We start from the raw sequence: 16,262 nt of genomic DNA, 5'->3' as shown, positions 1-16,262 counted from the left end.
ACGGGCCGGTTGCCGTCAAATGCAAACGATTCGCAGTCGGGTAGGGTGGCCAGGAGCTGGTGGCCCAGCACGGGACCCGGCGTGGGAATGCGGGCGCAGGCAGCTCTGCTGGTGTGCGAGCACATCCTCAGCCCCCGCGCGGAGACGCTGCCGAGCCGGCACCCTGCTCCCTGTGCACGCGCTCTCCCGCCTCCCGGGAGGGGATTTGCCCACATTGCTCCCTTCCTTCCTCTTTCTCCTCCAAAAAGCCAGGCAGGGAGCGGCCAGGACGGCCGGGCTGTGCACGTGGCTGCGCCCTGGAGGGGTCGGGGCACGGCAGGACGCCAGCCCGTGGCCTGACGGCATCAGGGTGCACGGGTGGGGGGGGGGTGCTTGCCGCGCGAGGGTGCTCCTGCCGCTGGAGCCGGCCATGCGGTGCGGGAACGCGGTGCAGCGCTGCATGGCCTCGCGGGCACTTGCTGCACACCTCAGCTGGGCCGACCACCACGCATGGGGGATGCGGGGCACGGTCCAGCTCGCTCCGTCCCTGGAGCAGGCGGCGGCCCCACGGCGCCCGTCCTCGGCAGGGGCTGCCCTGCCCTGCCCCGTGCTGCATTCGCACTGCAACCGGCTGTAAATCCTGGTGCCTGGTTCTGCAGTCACTGGCACAGCACCTTCTCGTGATTAATAGTAATAATTAAATTCATATCAAGCCACCATGAAATGTCATGGGGCAGCACACCCATATAAGCCGCTTTTCCGACGCTGACAGCGCAAGAGGGATGGGAAGGAGATGCACTCTGGCCGCAGGAGGGGAAACGCTGTGCTGATTTACAGCAGGGTGAATCACTGCTGTGCAGCAGAGCATCCGCCCGCGCCCGGGGCGCTGGGCTCGCGGTCCCCCCGCGGGGCCCGGGACACCTCGGCGGCAGCGAGCCCCTGTGCCCAAGAGGGTGGTGGAGCTGCCCGGGCAGCTGGGGGGGCGCGGGAGCCGCTCGGCCCCCGGGGCGGCGGAGCTGGGTCCTGTTCTCTGGCTGCGGATGCGAGACGCACCGAGGCGGCGCGAGGCCGAGCAAAGGTCGCAGGTCCGCCCGGGGAGAAAACCCGGGCAAAGTGCGGTGGAGATTGTCCTTGGCCGTGTTTGCTGGCAACACAGCCCTTCCGGCCGCTGCCTGGAGAGCTGCCCGCCAGAGCCGACTCCGCTTGGGAACCGCCGGCCGCAGCCGTGCAATGCTGAGCGTACCTTCGTTTCCTGCTGCAACGGCTCCGCCGCGCTGGCAGAGCTCTCATTAACTGAATATAACGCGCAGTGAAAATAACTGACGATCGTCTTGCAGCAATTGATTATGTGTCTCCCGCGGTGCTGCTCTGCTAATACATTAAGGGGATATTGCTTTTCCCTGCTCGCCGGGGGCCAGGCGGCAGGAGGCCGAGCGTGCAGCTGCGCCCGGTCCGTTCTCGCCTCTCCCCGCCGTGCCGGGGCGATCTTGGGTGACTTGAACTAGTTTACAGCACGAGTGTGCAAGGGCAGAGCGCTGCGCTGGGGCAGCAAGCGCGGGCCAGCCCGCTGCCGGGATGCAATGCAGAGCGGCACGAGGATGACGGGTTCCTCCTGCGTCAGCGCGGAGAGCTGGGGGGGTTCGGCCGGGCAAGAGGAAGTGTTTTTAAAGCCACGTTTCATTTCAAAACCTCTGCGGGGGCTGGAAGTGGGGCCTGCGGGGCTGTGGCCATGCCCGCAGCGCCAGCCCCAGGGCTCTCCCGTGCCCGGAGGTGGCTTTTCTGAGTCGCCGCGCTCTGGCTCGAGCCCGCGGCCCCCCGGCACAGCGCGGCAGGGAGGCAGCTCGCCCCAGCACCCTCGCGGCGGTGGTTCGGAGCAGAAGGGCCTGTTTGCAGCGCGGCAGCCCGGGCCGCTCAGCCCCGGCTGCAGGCACAGCAGAGCCCGCGTCTCCTGCAAAACCCAACCAAGCTGCCGCGGGCCGGGGCCCACGTCCCCTCCCCGTGCTCCTCACACGGATGCGCTGCGCTGCCGGGCTCTGCCTCGTCTCTCCGAATGGGATCGTGCTGCATTACGGGGGGCATTAGGCCGTTCCGCGGGGTCGGAAGCACCTGAGCGCGCAAGGCTCCAGGCTGCTGCAGCCTGTGCCAGCTAACACGGCACTGCTTCGCGGGAGGGGGGTCCTCGCCTCGGCGCCTGCTCCGTGTCGGCCACCTGTGCTGCCTGCCGGAGCAGCGGGCGCGTGCTGGCCCCCGCGCACCCCCCGGGGAAGCAGCGTGCGTGGGGCGAGCGGGGGCATGTCGGGAGAGGTTTTCCTGGCTTTCCCCGCCTTCCTTCACCAAACCGCTTGAACTTGTGCAGCCCACCAAACGCCAGCAGTTTGGCCCTGCAAAGCCTCGGTCTGCGCTGAGGCCGCTCATGCACAGCCACAGCATTGCCTGTGCCCTGCCTGCGGGGCAGCACGGTGCAGGGCAACGCGGTGCAGTGTGGTGCAGCGCGGCTCCCCTCCGCGGGCCTTGCCGTTGGCTGCCCGGCAGGTCGGCAGCTGAAGCACACTGGTGCAAGTCATTGCACAGATTTCCTCCCAGCGCTCTGTCACACCGCCTTCCTTCCTCCTGCGGGTTGCAAAATAAAGTTCCCTTCGTAGCAGGCAGAATTGAGGAAATAGTTGGGAACTAATTCCCGTGTAGTTTGTTTTCCCAAACTTCTGCAGTTGCTGGCCAGGATGGCGCAACAATGCCTGGAGCGGGCAGGCCGGAGCATTCCCGGGGGAGCGTGCCGCCGCTCCGGCCACCCGCCCCAGCCGAGGAGCGCTCTTCGGGGGCGCCTGCCAAACGCGGGCCAGCCGCGACCCTCTGCGCGAGCGTCTTCTTGGCACTTCTCTGCTTAACGCAGGATGCACGGAGCTTCCTGGGGCACTGCCCAAACAGGCAGACTGAGCGCACAGATTTCTGGCCTGAGTCACGCTATTGCCTAATACAGGGCAATAGCATTCCTCCTTGAACTGCACACACACCTTCCTCTTTCGTCTATATTTTAGGCATGATGGTTTCTAGGTCTTGTAACAAAGCATGCAAGAGCAGTCTTTACCGGGATCCCGGATGTGGCGTTAAGCTAAGGCAGAGCTTTGCTGAACGAGGCCGTGGGCCCTTCGCAGCAGAAGGGGCCCAGAGGGAAGGGGGAGCACGGAAAGCGCAGAGGGCAGAAGCTGCCCCTGGAAAAAGGTGGGGGATTTACTAATGACGTGCTATCAACTCAGCAAGCCAAAGCAGCAGGAAATTATTTAAACATTTTTCCTTGGAAGACCGAGTTGGCGCCCTGCCCTGGCCACACATGCTTCTTAGAAGTCACTGGCAGGGAAGCAGCATTGGTTACAGGAAAGTGCATGTTCACTATTGTGCTACCAAATCCTGGGGAAAACAGGTCCCCTGCTTGGAGGGGGCAGCTGGAAGAGGTCAAGCAGGGGGAGAAAACAGGGGTCCCATTTCTCCACCTGGGGAGGAAAACGGAGGGCAGGTCTCTGCCCAGCCCCAGGGCCGGCACAGTTCACACACGTTCGCTGTTGGCCCCTGCGCACACCGCGGTCTCGCGGGACCATCGGGGTGTCACATCGGGACCAGCCCCTTTTCCTGCTGCCCCCCCGCACCGAGTCCCTGCAGCCCAGAGCAGCAGCAGCTGCCTCCTCCGTGTCCCATCCCACCTGGGAAAGAAGGATGGATCCACATGCAAAGCTCCTGCAGAAACAGGGACCACACCTGCGGCTCTCCAGGGTTAGTTTATTGCAACGTGAACCAGTTACTGTAACTGCGACAGAGGCAGCATTTACCAAAATACAGTTACTTGGTTTTACAGTATCACAGCTCAGTACAGTACAATAAAAGCTGCTTGTACAAAATACTCTATTGGCTTTATAAAGTTAACTCTACAGTATGAAAATACCCTGACCTGTTCATTCTGCAAGATTGGGAGCAGCCCGAAGCGCAGGACGAAGAACCCCCATGAGCCCCCGACCAGAGGGAGCCGTGCGGAGCAGCTGCAGCGGTGCCGTGGGGCTCCCGGGGTGGCTGAGGCCACGGGAGCACTGGCTGCAGGGAGGATCCTTGCACCGAATCGCTTGGTTTTAGTCCTACGCACGCTAGATCTATAGATCTGTCTCGGCAGAACGTCTGCCAGCTGCAGCATAACCGGAGGGAGACCTGACACACGGGGAATGTCGGTCCATCACAGCCCTGCCCGTAAAATACACATTTAAGTCAGTCAGTCGCCCCCTGCCACAACAGGACTCTTAAGGCAGCCTTTTAAACAGGGCAGGGGGAAGGGAACAAAAACGTCTCTAAAAACAGAGTGCGTAGAAAGACTCACTCACGGCCATCCTGCAGACTCCAAACAAAAGCCGCCTCTTGCAGCAGAGGGGATTAGAGAGGCACCAAGCATGCGTTTCTGCCTCGCTGGAATAGCACTGAATAGCAAGGGCTTAATTAGTGTGAGCTTTGTGCATCTGGAGAAGCACTTAAAAACCCCACGTTCTTCCCAAAGCACGTTGCTTTTTCCTGACATGCAAAGAGGGCTGCAAGGGGTGTGCGTGTGTGCGTGCACGCGCTCCCACGTCCCACCGCTGCAGCCTGGCACCGTGCCCGCGAGGAAGGGCACCGCGCCACACGGCAGAAGGTTCAAATGGAGAAGCTGCTCGCTGTAAGAGGAAATTTGAGCAAGGAAGCTTAGTCTGCCCCAAAGGGAAGGACTGAGGTCTCTTGGCTGCCTTTTCTCTTGCAACGCCAAGACCAGGGCTGAAGAACTGCTTTGCACCATATCTGACTGGGCAGCCTATTACTATAACCCCACTTATCTCCTCCTAAAACCTACCCAAAACACGTCAGCTGGCATGTTTCTGGAATATGGCTATACATGAGATCCTAGGAAAGAAAAATGCAACATTTGATGGGTGAATTATAAAAAAACCAAGTTTATTTGGAAAAAAAAATACTCAGCCTCTTACAAGATTTCTGATCAACATTTACTAGAACTTGAGAGCCATTAACCTGCTAGTCACAGGCAGTCTGCTCCACGTACATTGAGATATTTTCCAGCGCTAAAAAATAAAAAATAAATACGTACAAACAAATTCTTTCCTCCCCTTTATGTGTCCTAGATGTGAGTGGTTAGGCATCACTAAGATCTTAGTTGAACAGAAGCAAGAGGGTTTTTTCCTAACAGATAAAACAGCAAAAGCAAAACACCTATCTCAGGGATGCGTTAACAACGTTCGAGTCCATCTGGCCCCTTCACTCTGCAGCGGGTTGAGCGCTCGGAGCGGGATGCTTGGTGCCCATGGCAGATCCCAGGTGCCCGGTGGCAGCGGACACCCCGGCCCACCCGGTGCCAAGTCGCCTGCCCTTGCACCCGTTTCGCTGCACGCAGTGTTATCTCGAGAAGAGGCGTCACGGAGGCAGCATTTGGCAGCAGGGGGACGCGAACTGTGTCCTCCCCACGCTGATCGGGGAGAAGACCGAATGCCTGCGAGGGGTCTGCTCTGCCCTCGGCGCAGATGCGCCCATGCAGAGGACTCTGCCTGCCATTAGTGTCAGCCATCCTTTTTCAACCCGAATATCCCATGAGAACGTAACTACGAAAGAGGAATTTTTAAAGAACTACAGTAGCTAAAGTGTTTTCAGAACATACCTAGAGACCACCTACAGAGCTAGGAGGCATCTGGCACGTGAGTTTGAGACCACCCTACCCCATGCCCAGATCTCCCCCTCCACGGAGAGCCTGCAGTAAGAAGCATGTGAAGCAGTATTCATTCGGGCTTGGCCCTGAAGCCCATCGTGCCTCAACAAGTCCAGTATCCTGCTTTTTATGGCTTTTTAACAACAAAATACCCCCAAATACACACATACACACCATACCCCAAGCAGAATGCAAAACTAAAGCATGGTTTACAGAGTAAAGTTAAGGCTCTTTCAGAATCAGCTAGATATGAAGACCCTAAGGCACATGTTAGTACATTCATGTTACTGTTAAAAAGCCAGCATATAAAAAGTCCCCCCCTCCCCAGCACACAAGGATACTGCACATGTAGCTCTGTTACCTTTGTTGAACACAGATGGAAAGACAATTCAGAGCCTGGTTAAAAATGAACACCTGGTTTAGACACCTCTCACGGCCGCTCAATACCAGCGGAGCACTTCCCCCAACACCATTTCAGGGCAACGGTGCTTCCTCCGACACTCTGGGATTAAAACCAGTCCCTCACATGTGGCTTTCCTCTTCTTTTACACCGTCTTCCGTGCTCTTCTGAGGCAGGGTGGCCACATCGTTGTTCGCCTCTTTCTGTTTCTCAGCCTCGTCGAGGTTGGTCTCCTCCTCCTCCTTCCCTTCGTTCCTCAGCTTCTCCTCCGCCTTCTGCTCCTTTGCCACCAGGCGGTAGTTGATGCCCATGCCGATGAACAGGTAGATCCCGGACACGATGAGGATGACCCCGCAGGCCCAGTAGGTGTACTTGTAGTCCCCGTACATGTCGTTGAGTTTACCTGGCGGACAGAGAGGAGACAGCTTAGTGAGACCCTCTCCTGGTACACCGTGGAAATTGCTCCGGGTTCAGGAGATGTTCCCAAGAGCAACCCAGGCCTGGCACCCTGATGAACCTTTATTCCTTCCAGCTCATTGCCACTGTTACTAGGGACATTCAAAGGCAGCCCCATAGAGCAGCCACACTCCAGCAGGAAACCCCAGCTTGGCCCTACCTGAGCAACTGTTCCGACATGAGCAGCTCCGAGAATAGCCCCTCATCCTGCACGTAGGTGTGCTGTGCATGTCCTGGCAGCCCAGCAGGCCCTGCTCCCCTGGGAAGGAGGCTCAGCCCCACTCCCAGGGGCCAGGAGAGGTGCCAGGGTTGGAGCTCAGCTTCCCTCCTGTCTGCTCAGCGCCAAGGCATGTCGGGAACACGGAGAAGGGCATGGTTCAGACCCATTCCCCAATGAGAAGAGACCCTCACCCCTGCAGCACGGTGCTGTCTTTGCCCACTCCCATCGGGAAGGTTTTCCTTGCATGGTCCCACTGCTCCAGCTCCTCAACCAGCCGGACTCAAGGGACAGAGACAAACCCATGCAGAGCCAGCCCAAGGGTGTGATGGCACCCTACCTAGGAGAGGGGGTCCCAGAAGCACTGGGCAGCACTCCACGATGGTCACGAGGCCAACAGCGCTGGAGAACCTCTGTGCTCCTACAAGGTCCATCAAGGTTTCAAACAAGACGGAGCTAAGCCAACCAAAGGCAAAGCCAAAGAACCCAGCATAAATGCAGAATCCAGCGTAGGTGGTGGACATAGGGGCCAGGAGGTGGCACACCCCATTATAGATCACAGAGATGGCGAAGAAATACTGGACTCTGGGTCTGATCCACTTGGTGTTTGCCACCAGGCCCATGGAAGGTCTGGCTATCATGTCTACAAAGGCCAGGATGGAGAGCAAGAAGGCCGCAGACTCACTAGCGATCTTCTTACTCTTTGCGTAATTGCTGAGGAAGACCAAGGGAGTGAACAGTCCAAAGAACATGATCACATTGCCCGACAGATAGAGCAAGAAGCCTCTGTGTGTGAACAGGGACAAATCCAAGAACTTGTTGACTGTCTGGAAAACTGTGCGCTTCCGTTTCTTGGTCTTTCCACCAATGAGGTCCGTGTTAGTATCACCAGCTCCATCATCTTTTTTCATTGCTTTCCCAGCTTCCTGCAACACTTCTTTAGCAGCCTCTTTTTTCAGCTGATCTGGCTTAGGACCTATTGGCCGCATCAGGGATCCAGCTACGCAGCAGTTCAGCAAGAGACCACCAAGGATCAAGAAGCTCCCTCGCCAGCCAAAGATGCCAAAGAAGAGCTGATTCACAGGCGCCAAGGTTGACAGGAACACAGGGCTGCCTGCCATAGCTAGTCCATTAGCCAGGGGACGTTTCTTGAAGAAGTACTTGCCAATCATAGTTAAGGCTGGGTTCAAGTTAAATGCAAGTCCAAGGCCTGAAAAAGTAAGAGGAGAGATAAGGGGTTCAGAGCTCTACAGCTTCTACAAGCCAACAGCACTCACAGAAGGGCTGAATAAACAGAGGCAGAGGGTACAATTCTTGGCATTTAATAATACAATTTTTACTATATTAACTTTCAGATTATACAAGCAATATTCAGCCTCCTCACTACTGATTCCTTCCTTGAAGGAGGAGCTAGGGTAGTAATAAAGTCATGCGCAAGAATTAAGGGAGTCCAAAGCAGAAGTGCTGTGAGTCATAACAAACTTTACTTTACTGGTGTGGCATAATCCTGAGACAGGAATAATTGAAGGCTTTGCATTTTAAGCAGCCAAATATTAATGCCTGAGTACTTGCATTCTTTCAGCATTATGTAGCCATGGGCATCTTTTATTAGGATATAAAAAGGGAATTAGGATTTATGCAAATTCATCATAGACATTTTGTAAGTAATTGCTAGATGTAAGTTACTCCCCCTACTGCCTCAGAAGACAACTTCTCGGCTCCATTCATGCTATGGCACAGCTGTCACTTACCCCCTACTACCCCGACACAGAAGTAGAGCTCCTCCACGGTGTTGCAGAAAGAGGCTGCAATCAAACCGCACCCGGAGAGGCAGCCGCCAGCGATCATGATAGGCCGACTGCCGTATTTGTTCACCAGGATGCTGCTGATGGGACCTGGGAAATCAAAGGAGATATGCCCAGAGATGAGACTTTGCTGCACAACAGGCAAATGCATGCAAGCACACAAAAGATTTATTGCCATAGGCTTCTAATTTTTGCACAGTGACACTTCACCCAGCCAGGGAATGGATTAAGGGGAGAGAGACAGGAGGGCTGGAGACAGCTGGAGATAAGAGAGTGACATTTGTTTAAAAGCACACACTGAAATCCCAGCTGGAAGAGCAGGACTCCAGCAAGTACCAGCATGCTGCAGCTTTTGCAGAGCACCAGAAATAAGCTCAGGGTTGCAGAAAGCTGCAACCTTTCAGAGTGAGCTGCTTTTCCATCGGCTAGACCTGGGAGGTTCTTGGGGCACCGATCTGCCCCCGAAGAGCGACCCTGCTTTGGTATGGGGGAGATGCTCTCCATCCTGCAAGGCTCTCTGCTCCAGGATAGGCAGCTCTGCCCTGCCTGTGCCACCCAAGTGGGTCAGTCATTCCCACCCTCACATCCCAGGGACCGGGGCAGCAGAGGAAGCATGCACTGATTGCCCATCTCCCAACCAGAAGGTTTCTGATAGAGACCACATGCAACAAGAAGAATGCAGGGGAGGAAACTGCACGCTGCAGCTCCCCAGCAGCCTCGCAGAGGGGCCAGGGAGAAGGGCTGGGTCTGTTTTCTTTACTACCCTTAAGGCAGGAGAAGCCCAATTGCTCTGCACACTGCCTTTTAAGTGCTTCATTATCAGGAGCCTTAATCCAAAGCAAACAGTGATTAGATACATTTTAGTATCTGTAGAGCATGCTTTGCAGTATTTAAATAAACTGAATGAACATCCATTGAATATTAACAGATGTAGTTTTACCATTAACAGGTAGCAAGGTTGTCAACATGTTATTCATGGGTCCTCAGACACTACTTGACCTTTTTGCCTAGTTTAAACAGAGCCTGGAAAATGTTTGAAGAGCTCTGCTAGGACAGCAGGAACGAGGCCCACCGAAACCCCGCAGCATCCTGCTCCCAGCGAGGTGCCACGTGCCAGCTTGCGCAGCCTGCACCATGGCTCCAACCTCGTCCCATCGGGGATCAGGAAGGGGGATCCACTTCCCTCTCCCGAGATGCCACAGCAGCCCCCGGGGGCTGTCGCATCGCCACCGAGCCCCGATGTGCTGCAGTGTGGAGAGCTCAGCTGTTTGCAAAATCCGCACCTTGAACCCTGGACAAACCGCAGTGTCCCTGGACAGAGGCCAGCAGCGGCAGCAGTGGAGTCTCCTCCCAAAAACACACCTCCGGAGCCTGCCGGCTCCAAGGACAGCTAAAAGGAAGCAGCTTGGCTTCACCCCATCGAGTGTCATGGCACAGGCACGCCTGCTCTGGTTTAGACCCAACCTTTAAACTACTTAGAAACCAAGGTCTATAGGCACAGGGCTCAGAGGTGCGTCTCATTCAGCCCAGGGCACCAAGCAGCAACCATCTGCACATCCCAGCACAGATGTTTCTCTCCCCCCCACTTTTTTTTTGGGGGGGGGAGGGGGGCTATTCCCCTTTAAGGGGAGGGAAAAAAAAAAAAAGGAAAAATTCACAGCACTCCTATCTTCTAGATTTGCAAGAAGCATTTCTGATTAGATGCTAGCTGATCTATTTTGATTATCCACACAGACAAAAAAGTAATGGAACGGGAGTCTTCCCTAATCCTAATTAGGGACTGAGAAAGGGACATTTAAGGTTATTAAATCTGAGTATTCCTTCAGATTTCCTGAACCAAAAACCTCAAGCCTGCAACGGAGAGCAGCATCCGTGTTCGAACACGTTGCTGGGCACAGCATGCCGGGAAGCACCGGTGCGACTGCGGATGGGGCTGCTGGGCAGCCACCACGAGCATCTCCTGTCCTCCGAAGGCAGGGTCTTCAACGTAAACCTCACGTGCTGAGCGCTTCCCTAGTTCCTTGGACAAGAATTAATTGCTGAACCGTCATAACCATAGAATAATTTAGGTTGAAAGGCACCTCTGGACATCTCCCCGCTCAGGGTCACATCCAGCCAGTTTCCCAACTTCTTCAAGGATTGGTATTAATAATGTTCTGGGAAAACAGTTGTTTGGGGTAACAGAGTCACTGCCGTGGGACTGCTTTGCCAGCTGCGACTCCAGGCCATGCAAACGCGCTCAACCACCCCTTTAGCCAGTCTTGGCTCGTGCTGCAGGAGCGCCGGCCGCGTTTCCCTGCCGGCAGTTAGGGGGGATGCGGGGACACTCAGGACCTCCGCGGGCAGCGTTGCCCTCACGCAGCGGCGGGTTCCCAGGCCTGGCCCAGATCACGTCTCACTAAGAGAGCTGCAGGGTTTACAAGCTCGTTGCCGCATCGGAGCGGGGAGGCGCGCTGGTGGCTCCGCCGCTGCGCGAGGACAAAGCGGGGCCTGTTCCCGGGCAGAAGCCTCATGCTTAGCTGCTCCGCTGGTGTCAGAGCTTCCGATGCACAACGCAGACGAGGCGCGGGCAGCTTGCCACCCCGAGACGGCAGCAGCGCGAGCTCCCGTTTGCCTCTGAAGTGGACACGACAGCGGGGTCCGAGCAGGAGTTTCTTTCAGCCAGGCCACCCAGTGCAGACCCGCGTGTGCAGGCTGGCATGAGACACTGGGGTTTAGAGACTGGAGAAGCAAGCAGTGGGAATGCATCACCCCAGCACAGACTGCCTCCTGCAAGCTGCTTTAAAGAAAACTGTAAAATGCACAGCTTGGGCATAAAAAGGCCAGACTGCAAGCCGTTTCCGAGACAGCGGGGAGGGGAGCTGCTTCGGTTTAAGTAGTTTGCTTTATTCTGCTCATGTTTCTGTACTTCCAGTGCACACTGCCACCTTCAAACAGCACAAGCTGTCTACAGGCATGGCTCAGCAACAACGGGGAAGGACAGACAACACCGAGCTTCACCCTGCTCCAGAGCAGTCAGCGCTGGACAGAATTTGGGGCCAGATCCTGAGAGACAGCCACTTTTGCTGGACACAGAAACCAGCTCTGCAAGCTGATCGGTTGTCTTGTCTAAAGCAGAAAAAGAGACATTGAACAGGGTTGCTGCATGCAGCCGAGCTGCTCGCAGCGGCCTTCTGGTGGGTGTCAGAAGCAGATGCAGCCTGTCAGCGGCACGTTGTAACAAGGACGAGGGTAGAATTACACAAGTCATAATTCCCCGGAAAGCTTTTACTTATGGCTTTGCAGAGGAGGACAGATTAACCCGGTTTTCACATTCTGGGCATTAAATAGAACTTTTTGACAAACCTCCTTCAAGCAAACTTGTCAAGGGAAGTTTTGCCCACTTAAGGAAAGAATTTGTCCCTCTGGCAGCGTTTTGAGTGCTGTCACTGCAGTAAGGCGCAGTTAAGTCCCACCCGGCAGAAGAGCCGCATCCTGTACTCCAGCGCAACAGCACGCGCTGCCATCTCCCCCTTGCTTACCTCCTGCATACATAACAGCCAGCATGATGGAGGAGATCCACGAGACTTTGCTGCTGGATGCGTTGAAGATGACCTCAATCTCCTTGAAGAACACAGTGATGGATTTGGGGAAGGCGTAGGAAAATCCGATGGAGATGAAGGCTCCGATGACCACGGCCCATCCCCACCCTCCTTCAGGAGGGGTGTATCCCACGGGGCCTCCGACGGCTGGTGGCATCTTGAGCGAAGCTGGCGATGACTTAGCAGGGGCTCAAAGATCTGCAAAGGACAAAGCGTTGTCTCAGCCAAGTGCCGAGCACTGAAGCTCTGCGAGGCCGCGGCATGCCTGGAGCCCTGCCTGCGCCCGCCTGCACAGCGCCACCGGGAGACTTCGACAGCGCCGAGAAGTTCGGCAGCAACCCGAGCACACCCAAATACCTCGAGGGGGACTGGTCTGGAAGGTGGACAGTCAGGACGCTCAAACACGCTGGCCTCATAAGGCTCTATCAAAACACATGCTCAGATTGCTGGTGGCCTTTGAATGCAATGGCCAGCAGGTATTTATAAGCAGCAAATTTAAGACACGATATCCTGTTGTAAGCTGAAAAGGGCAGGCAACGTCCTTGCCAACCGCAGCTCGGGCACGGCGATGAAGGAGAAGGCTGCACAGCAGGGCAGGGCTATTGGCAGCGCTCGGTTGGACTTCTGGAGGGGTGTGCGGAGCACCGGCCTCTTTGGTTGGGGCTTGCCTGCGCTTGGCAGCTCTTCCCAAGCAGCTACTTCAGCATAACCCCGGCGGATAACTGAAATACACCCTCGCACACACCGGGAACGCAGACGTGCCCCTGCAGTGAGCCTGGGGCTTTGCTGGGCACTGCAAGCAGTGTCCTGTTTGCACAGTTTCTCTTAAATGCTGTTTCAGGTGGAATTCCACTAACCCATGCTGGGAACCCTAAAAACACCCTTCTGATCATTACGAGCAGTTAAGCAATATCACAGCCAGGCAGCAAGTCCTCACATATTCCCGATGAGTCTCCCATTCCACCGCACGGAAAGCCAGGAGCACACTGGTGCTGCGGGCAGAACAGCGAGGGACCTCCTGGACGGGGCGGAGGGCCGGGGACACGGCTCACGGAGGAGCCAGGCCAGCCCCGGGCCGGGGGGCTTCTGACCCCACATGAGCAGTGGTGACCAGGCCAGATTTCAGTGCTCAAACTGTCATGGAAAGCTGAGGAAAACCACAGAAATCAGAATTGCTGCAGTTGGAGAGACCTCAGGAGATGGTCTCGTCCAACCATCCTGCTCAGAGCAGGGTCAGCTAGAGCAGGTTGCTCAGGAGAAGAAACACCCAAATTAAGTACACGCTCATCAGGGAAAATAAAACCACACGCACAAGCCCTGACGTCTCTGTGTCCGCAAGGAAAAGACAGACACGTGTCATGTCAGCACGACCATTATTCCTGCAAGCGCAGGCCCTGAAGGTCACGAGCTGCAGCTAAACTTAGCAGCGACCGACAACAGTGCAAAGTTTCACGAGATGCTGCCAGGCCTCCCGGAGAGCCCAGAGGGCTTGAGCCCTCGGCACAGGAGCTGCGTCCCCGCCGCGCCGCAGCGAGCAAGCGGCCGTGGGTCTCCCGCGAGCCCCCGGCGACGCCACGCACCCGGCCGGCCGCCCCCTCCCCGCGTCCCCCCGGTGCTGCCCCGCTCCGGCTCCCTCCCTCCATCAGCAGCGCTGGGCGGCTGTTGCCGCAGCCGTCCCGATGGGACGTTCCTGCACGCGCCTGGCAGCGGAGCTGCGGTGCAGCCCTCCTCCCTGCCACCCCAGAGCTACAACGAGAGCGCCCCAGTGTGAAACGCTCACCTTCAGGGCTGAAAACCAGAGGGGATTAGAAAACAAAACAAACTGGGAAATTCCACCTCAGTCTGCTAAAACGGGCGGCGAAAGGCTGGATCAGCAGAAGCGTAGTCCCGTCAAGGGTAAGTCTGCTCCAACGTTTTCCAGCGCTTTTGGTTCTGTGCCCGCTATATGGCGGGATCACTCGCTGGGCTGTGGTTAGACACAGAAATAAGGCTGCCTCAGACAGCAGAGAGCGGCGCAAGCAAGCTGGACCGGCTGCTCTCGCATGCGTTTCACGCTATGCACAGCAGCAGGAATTCCTACATTCCCACAGAATTCCTATTTTGAAAGACAGTTTCTGCGAGCGCTGCAAACAGCCCACCCCGAGGAAGGTGAGCGCTTACGGGGAAGGGACATCAGAGCCAGCGAATTCGCCAGGGGAGCAGCAGGGCTGAAGGCTGCAGCACGGTCCGGAGGCGCCGAGCTCCGTTCGGAAGGGATGCGTCCGGCAGCCCCAAGCCCTCCCAGGCCGGTGTCGCCAGAGCCGGACCCTGCTCAGACAAACTGGATGTCAGTAACGAAGGACAAGGACATCAGGCTCCCTCAGCACATGATCTTACCCCTTCTTTCTCTAGTTTTCTGCTCTGCTATTTAGGTTTCCAATGAAAAAAAAAAGAAAAAAGTCATCTTTGAGCATAAGACCTTTCTTCTAAGAGCTCACATGAATCACACCACAGTGTAGTGACAGCTTCGAATGCAAAAAGGCATGCTAAGTCAGAGAGGTGCAAGCGTCCTATTTATAGCACATCTCCATTCAAGCTGACCGCAATTCTGACCGCGATTACCATCTTCCCCACAGCTGCCTGCGTACGAGTATCTACCTGGCACGTTCACCACGTGCTCTCGGCTGCCCTGCATGTTACTGCAGGTGCCCCATTGCTTTCATTTGCTCTCCCCGCTTCACCGCGCATCAGAAAGGCCTGGGACCCAGATGCCTCGCTGGGACGCAGCCTGCCAACAGCCGCCGGCACCTCCCGTGCCGCAGGGAGCCTCCTGCCAACGGCGAGGAGCGGCCGCCCGGCAGCACCGTGCGCGTCGGCGCTGCAGGCAGAGCTAGCAGGAGCTACCCGATACCAGATTAGGTTTGCAAAAGCCACCCGACACCGGCTTCACTCGCATGCTCATGCCTTCAGCTGACACGGGAGCAAGGAACAAAGCACTGGAGGCTGGTTTCTTTAAGCCTTTAAGACTGGTTTAGTCTGACCCAGAGGCCAATCTTCTCTGCTGGAAGGGTATTTTGGCTGCGCCTTGGCCAATGCAACACATGACCATCATGAGCAGAACCCAGTCACATTGTTGCCTTAAACAAAAGAATCATTTACAAGACACTCCCCCGAAATAAGCCCCATTAGTTGAACTATGCTCAGAAGCCAGAGGAATCATTTATTCTGCACAGACATCAAGTGACTGCGGCTACCGTTCCCCAGCCTGTTTAATATAAAGGCGAGCGCGCGTTGGCCGGGGCCACGGTGCAGCCGAAGCCCACGGGCGCAGAGCACGGACGGTGCCCGCCCGCCGCTGCGGAGGCTCAGCCGCACACGGGGCGCCAAACGCCCTCCGCCTCTGGGTAGCAAGAGTAACTAATCCGCAAATCATACTCTTTCTGCAAAACCGGTACGAATATTGGGTTTTGTTTAACATCACTCTCCAGCACAGGCTGCACACACAGTTTCCAGCTGGTTCTTGATTTCTGAGTCATACTGAGTTTTCACAGTATTCAGTGACCTCCTTTCTGGCACCCTCGAGCCACACTGATTTGCCTGAAACATTTTTAAAAGATGAGACTACCAGGCTTTGGTAATAATAATAATAATAAAAAAAAAAACAGTTACTAGCAGGTAATCCCAGCTACTCATTAGCACTAATAAAACTGCTGGTAATAAAAACTACTAAAAGCAAAAAGCTAGGGTTTGGAGCGGGGGTTTGATGAAGTGTTGTTGGGGATTTTCCCTGTTGCTTTCGAAAGAGAGCGCACGGGCTGAATTCTTCATCGTTCCCGAGAAGCTCGACTGCACCGAAATTGCTGTGGCTGGGTTCATTTGTTTGCTCTTTCCCTGCAAGCAGCATTCCTCTTCCCGGAGGTGCTCAGGTGGCAGCTGTCTATAAAATAACAGACTTTGGAGGGCGAGCCGCGACCTCTGCTGCACTGCCAATGCCTGGTGAAAAACCTTGCACTGAAAGGAGTCCCGCAGGGTTTGAGATCATTGAGCAAGATGCACAAAGTCTGCTGCCAGAGGGTTTGCATTCAGAGTCCTGCATGCCACAACACTTTTCCCTGACTCATTT

The 16,262-nt window shown here is 55.9% G+C and overlaps 1 protein-coding gene across 1 annotated transcript; it reads right to left on the bottom strand.

Moving 5' to 3' along the window:
* Positions 1-4,914: 4,914 nt before the first annotated feature.
* SLC16A1 (solute carrier family 16 member 1) lies at positions 4,915-12,368 on the bottom strand. The gene is made up of 4 exons (XM_026077313.1): positions 12,101-12,368; positions 8,526-8,669; positions 7,115-7,984; positions 4,915-6,504 (listed from the first exon to the last, which is right to left on the bottom strand). Exons 1-4 carry the CDS (start codon positions 12,315-12,317, stop codon positions 6,224-6,226), a joined length of 1,512 nt encoding a protein of 503 aa, XP_025933098.1. The 5' UTR covers positions 12,318-12,368; the 3' UTR covers positions 4,915-6,223.
* Between the last annotated feature and the right edge of the window lie 3,894 nt (positions 12,369-16,262).

This window comes from Apteryx rowi, unplaced genomic scaffold (genome assembly GCF_003343035.1).
Source record: "Apteryx rowi isolate R43461 unplaced genomic scaffold, aptRow1 scaffold_45, whole genome shotgun sequence".
NCBI lineage: Eukaryota > Metazoa > Chordata > Aves > Apterygiformes > Apterygidae > Apteryx > Apteryx rowi.
This window is presented reverse-complemented; position numbering and strand designations above follow the sequence as displayed.

Coding starts and splice junctions, on each gene's coding strand:
- SLC16A1 (XM_026077313.1), bottom strand. CDS start 12,317: ATGCCACCAGCCGTCGGAGGCCCCGTGGGATACACCCCTCCTGAAGGA. Junction 7,985..8,525: donor CTGTGTCGGGGTAGTAGGGG/GTAAGTGACAGC, acceptor TTACTTTTTCAG/GCCTTGGACTTGCATTTAAC. Junction 6,505..7,114: donor TCTGGGACCCCCTCTCCTAG/GTAGGGTGCCAT, acceptor TCTGTCCGCCAG/GTAAACTCAACGACATGTAC.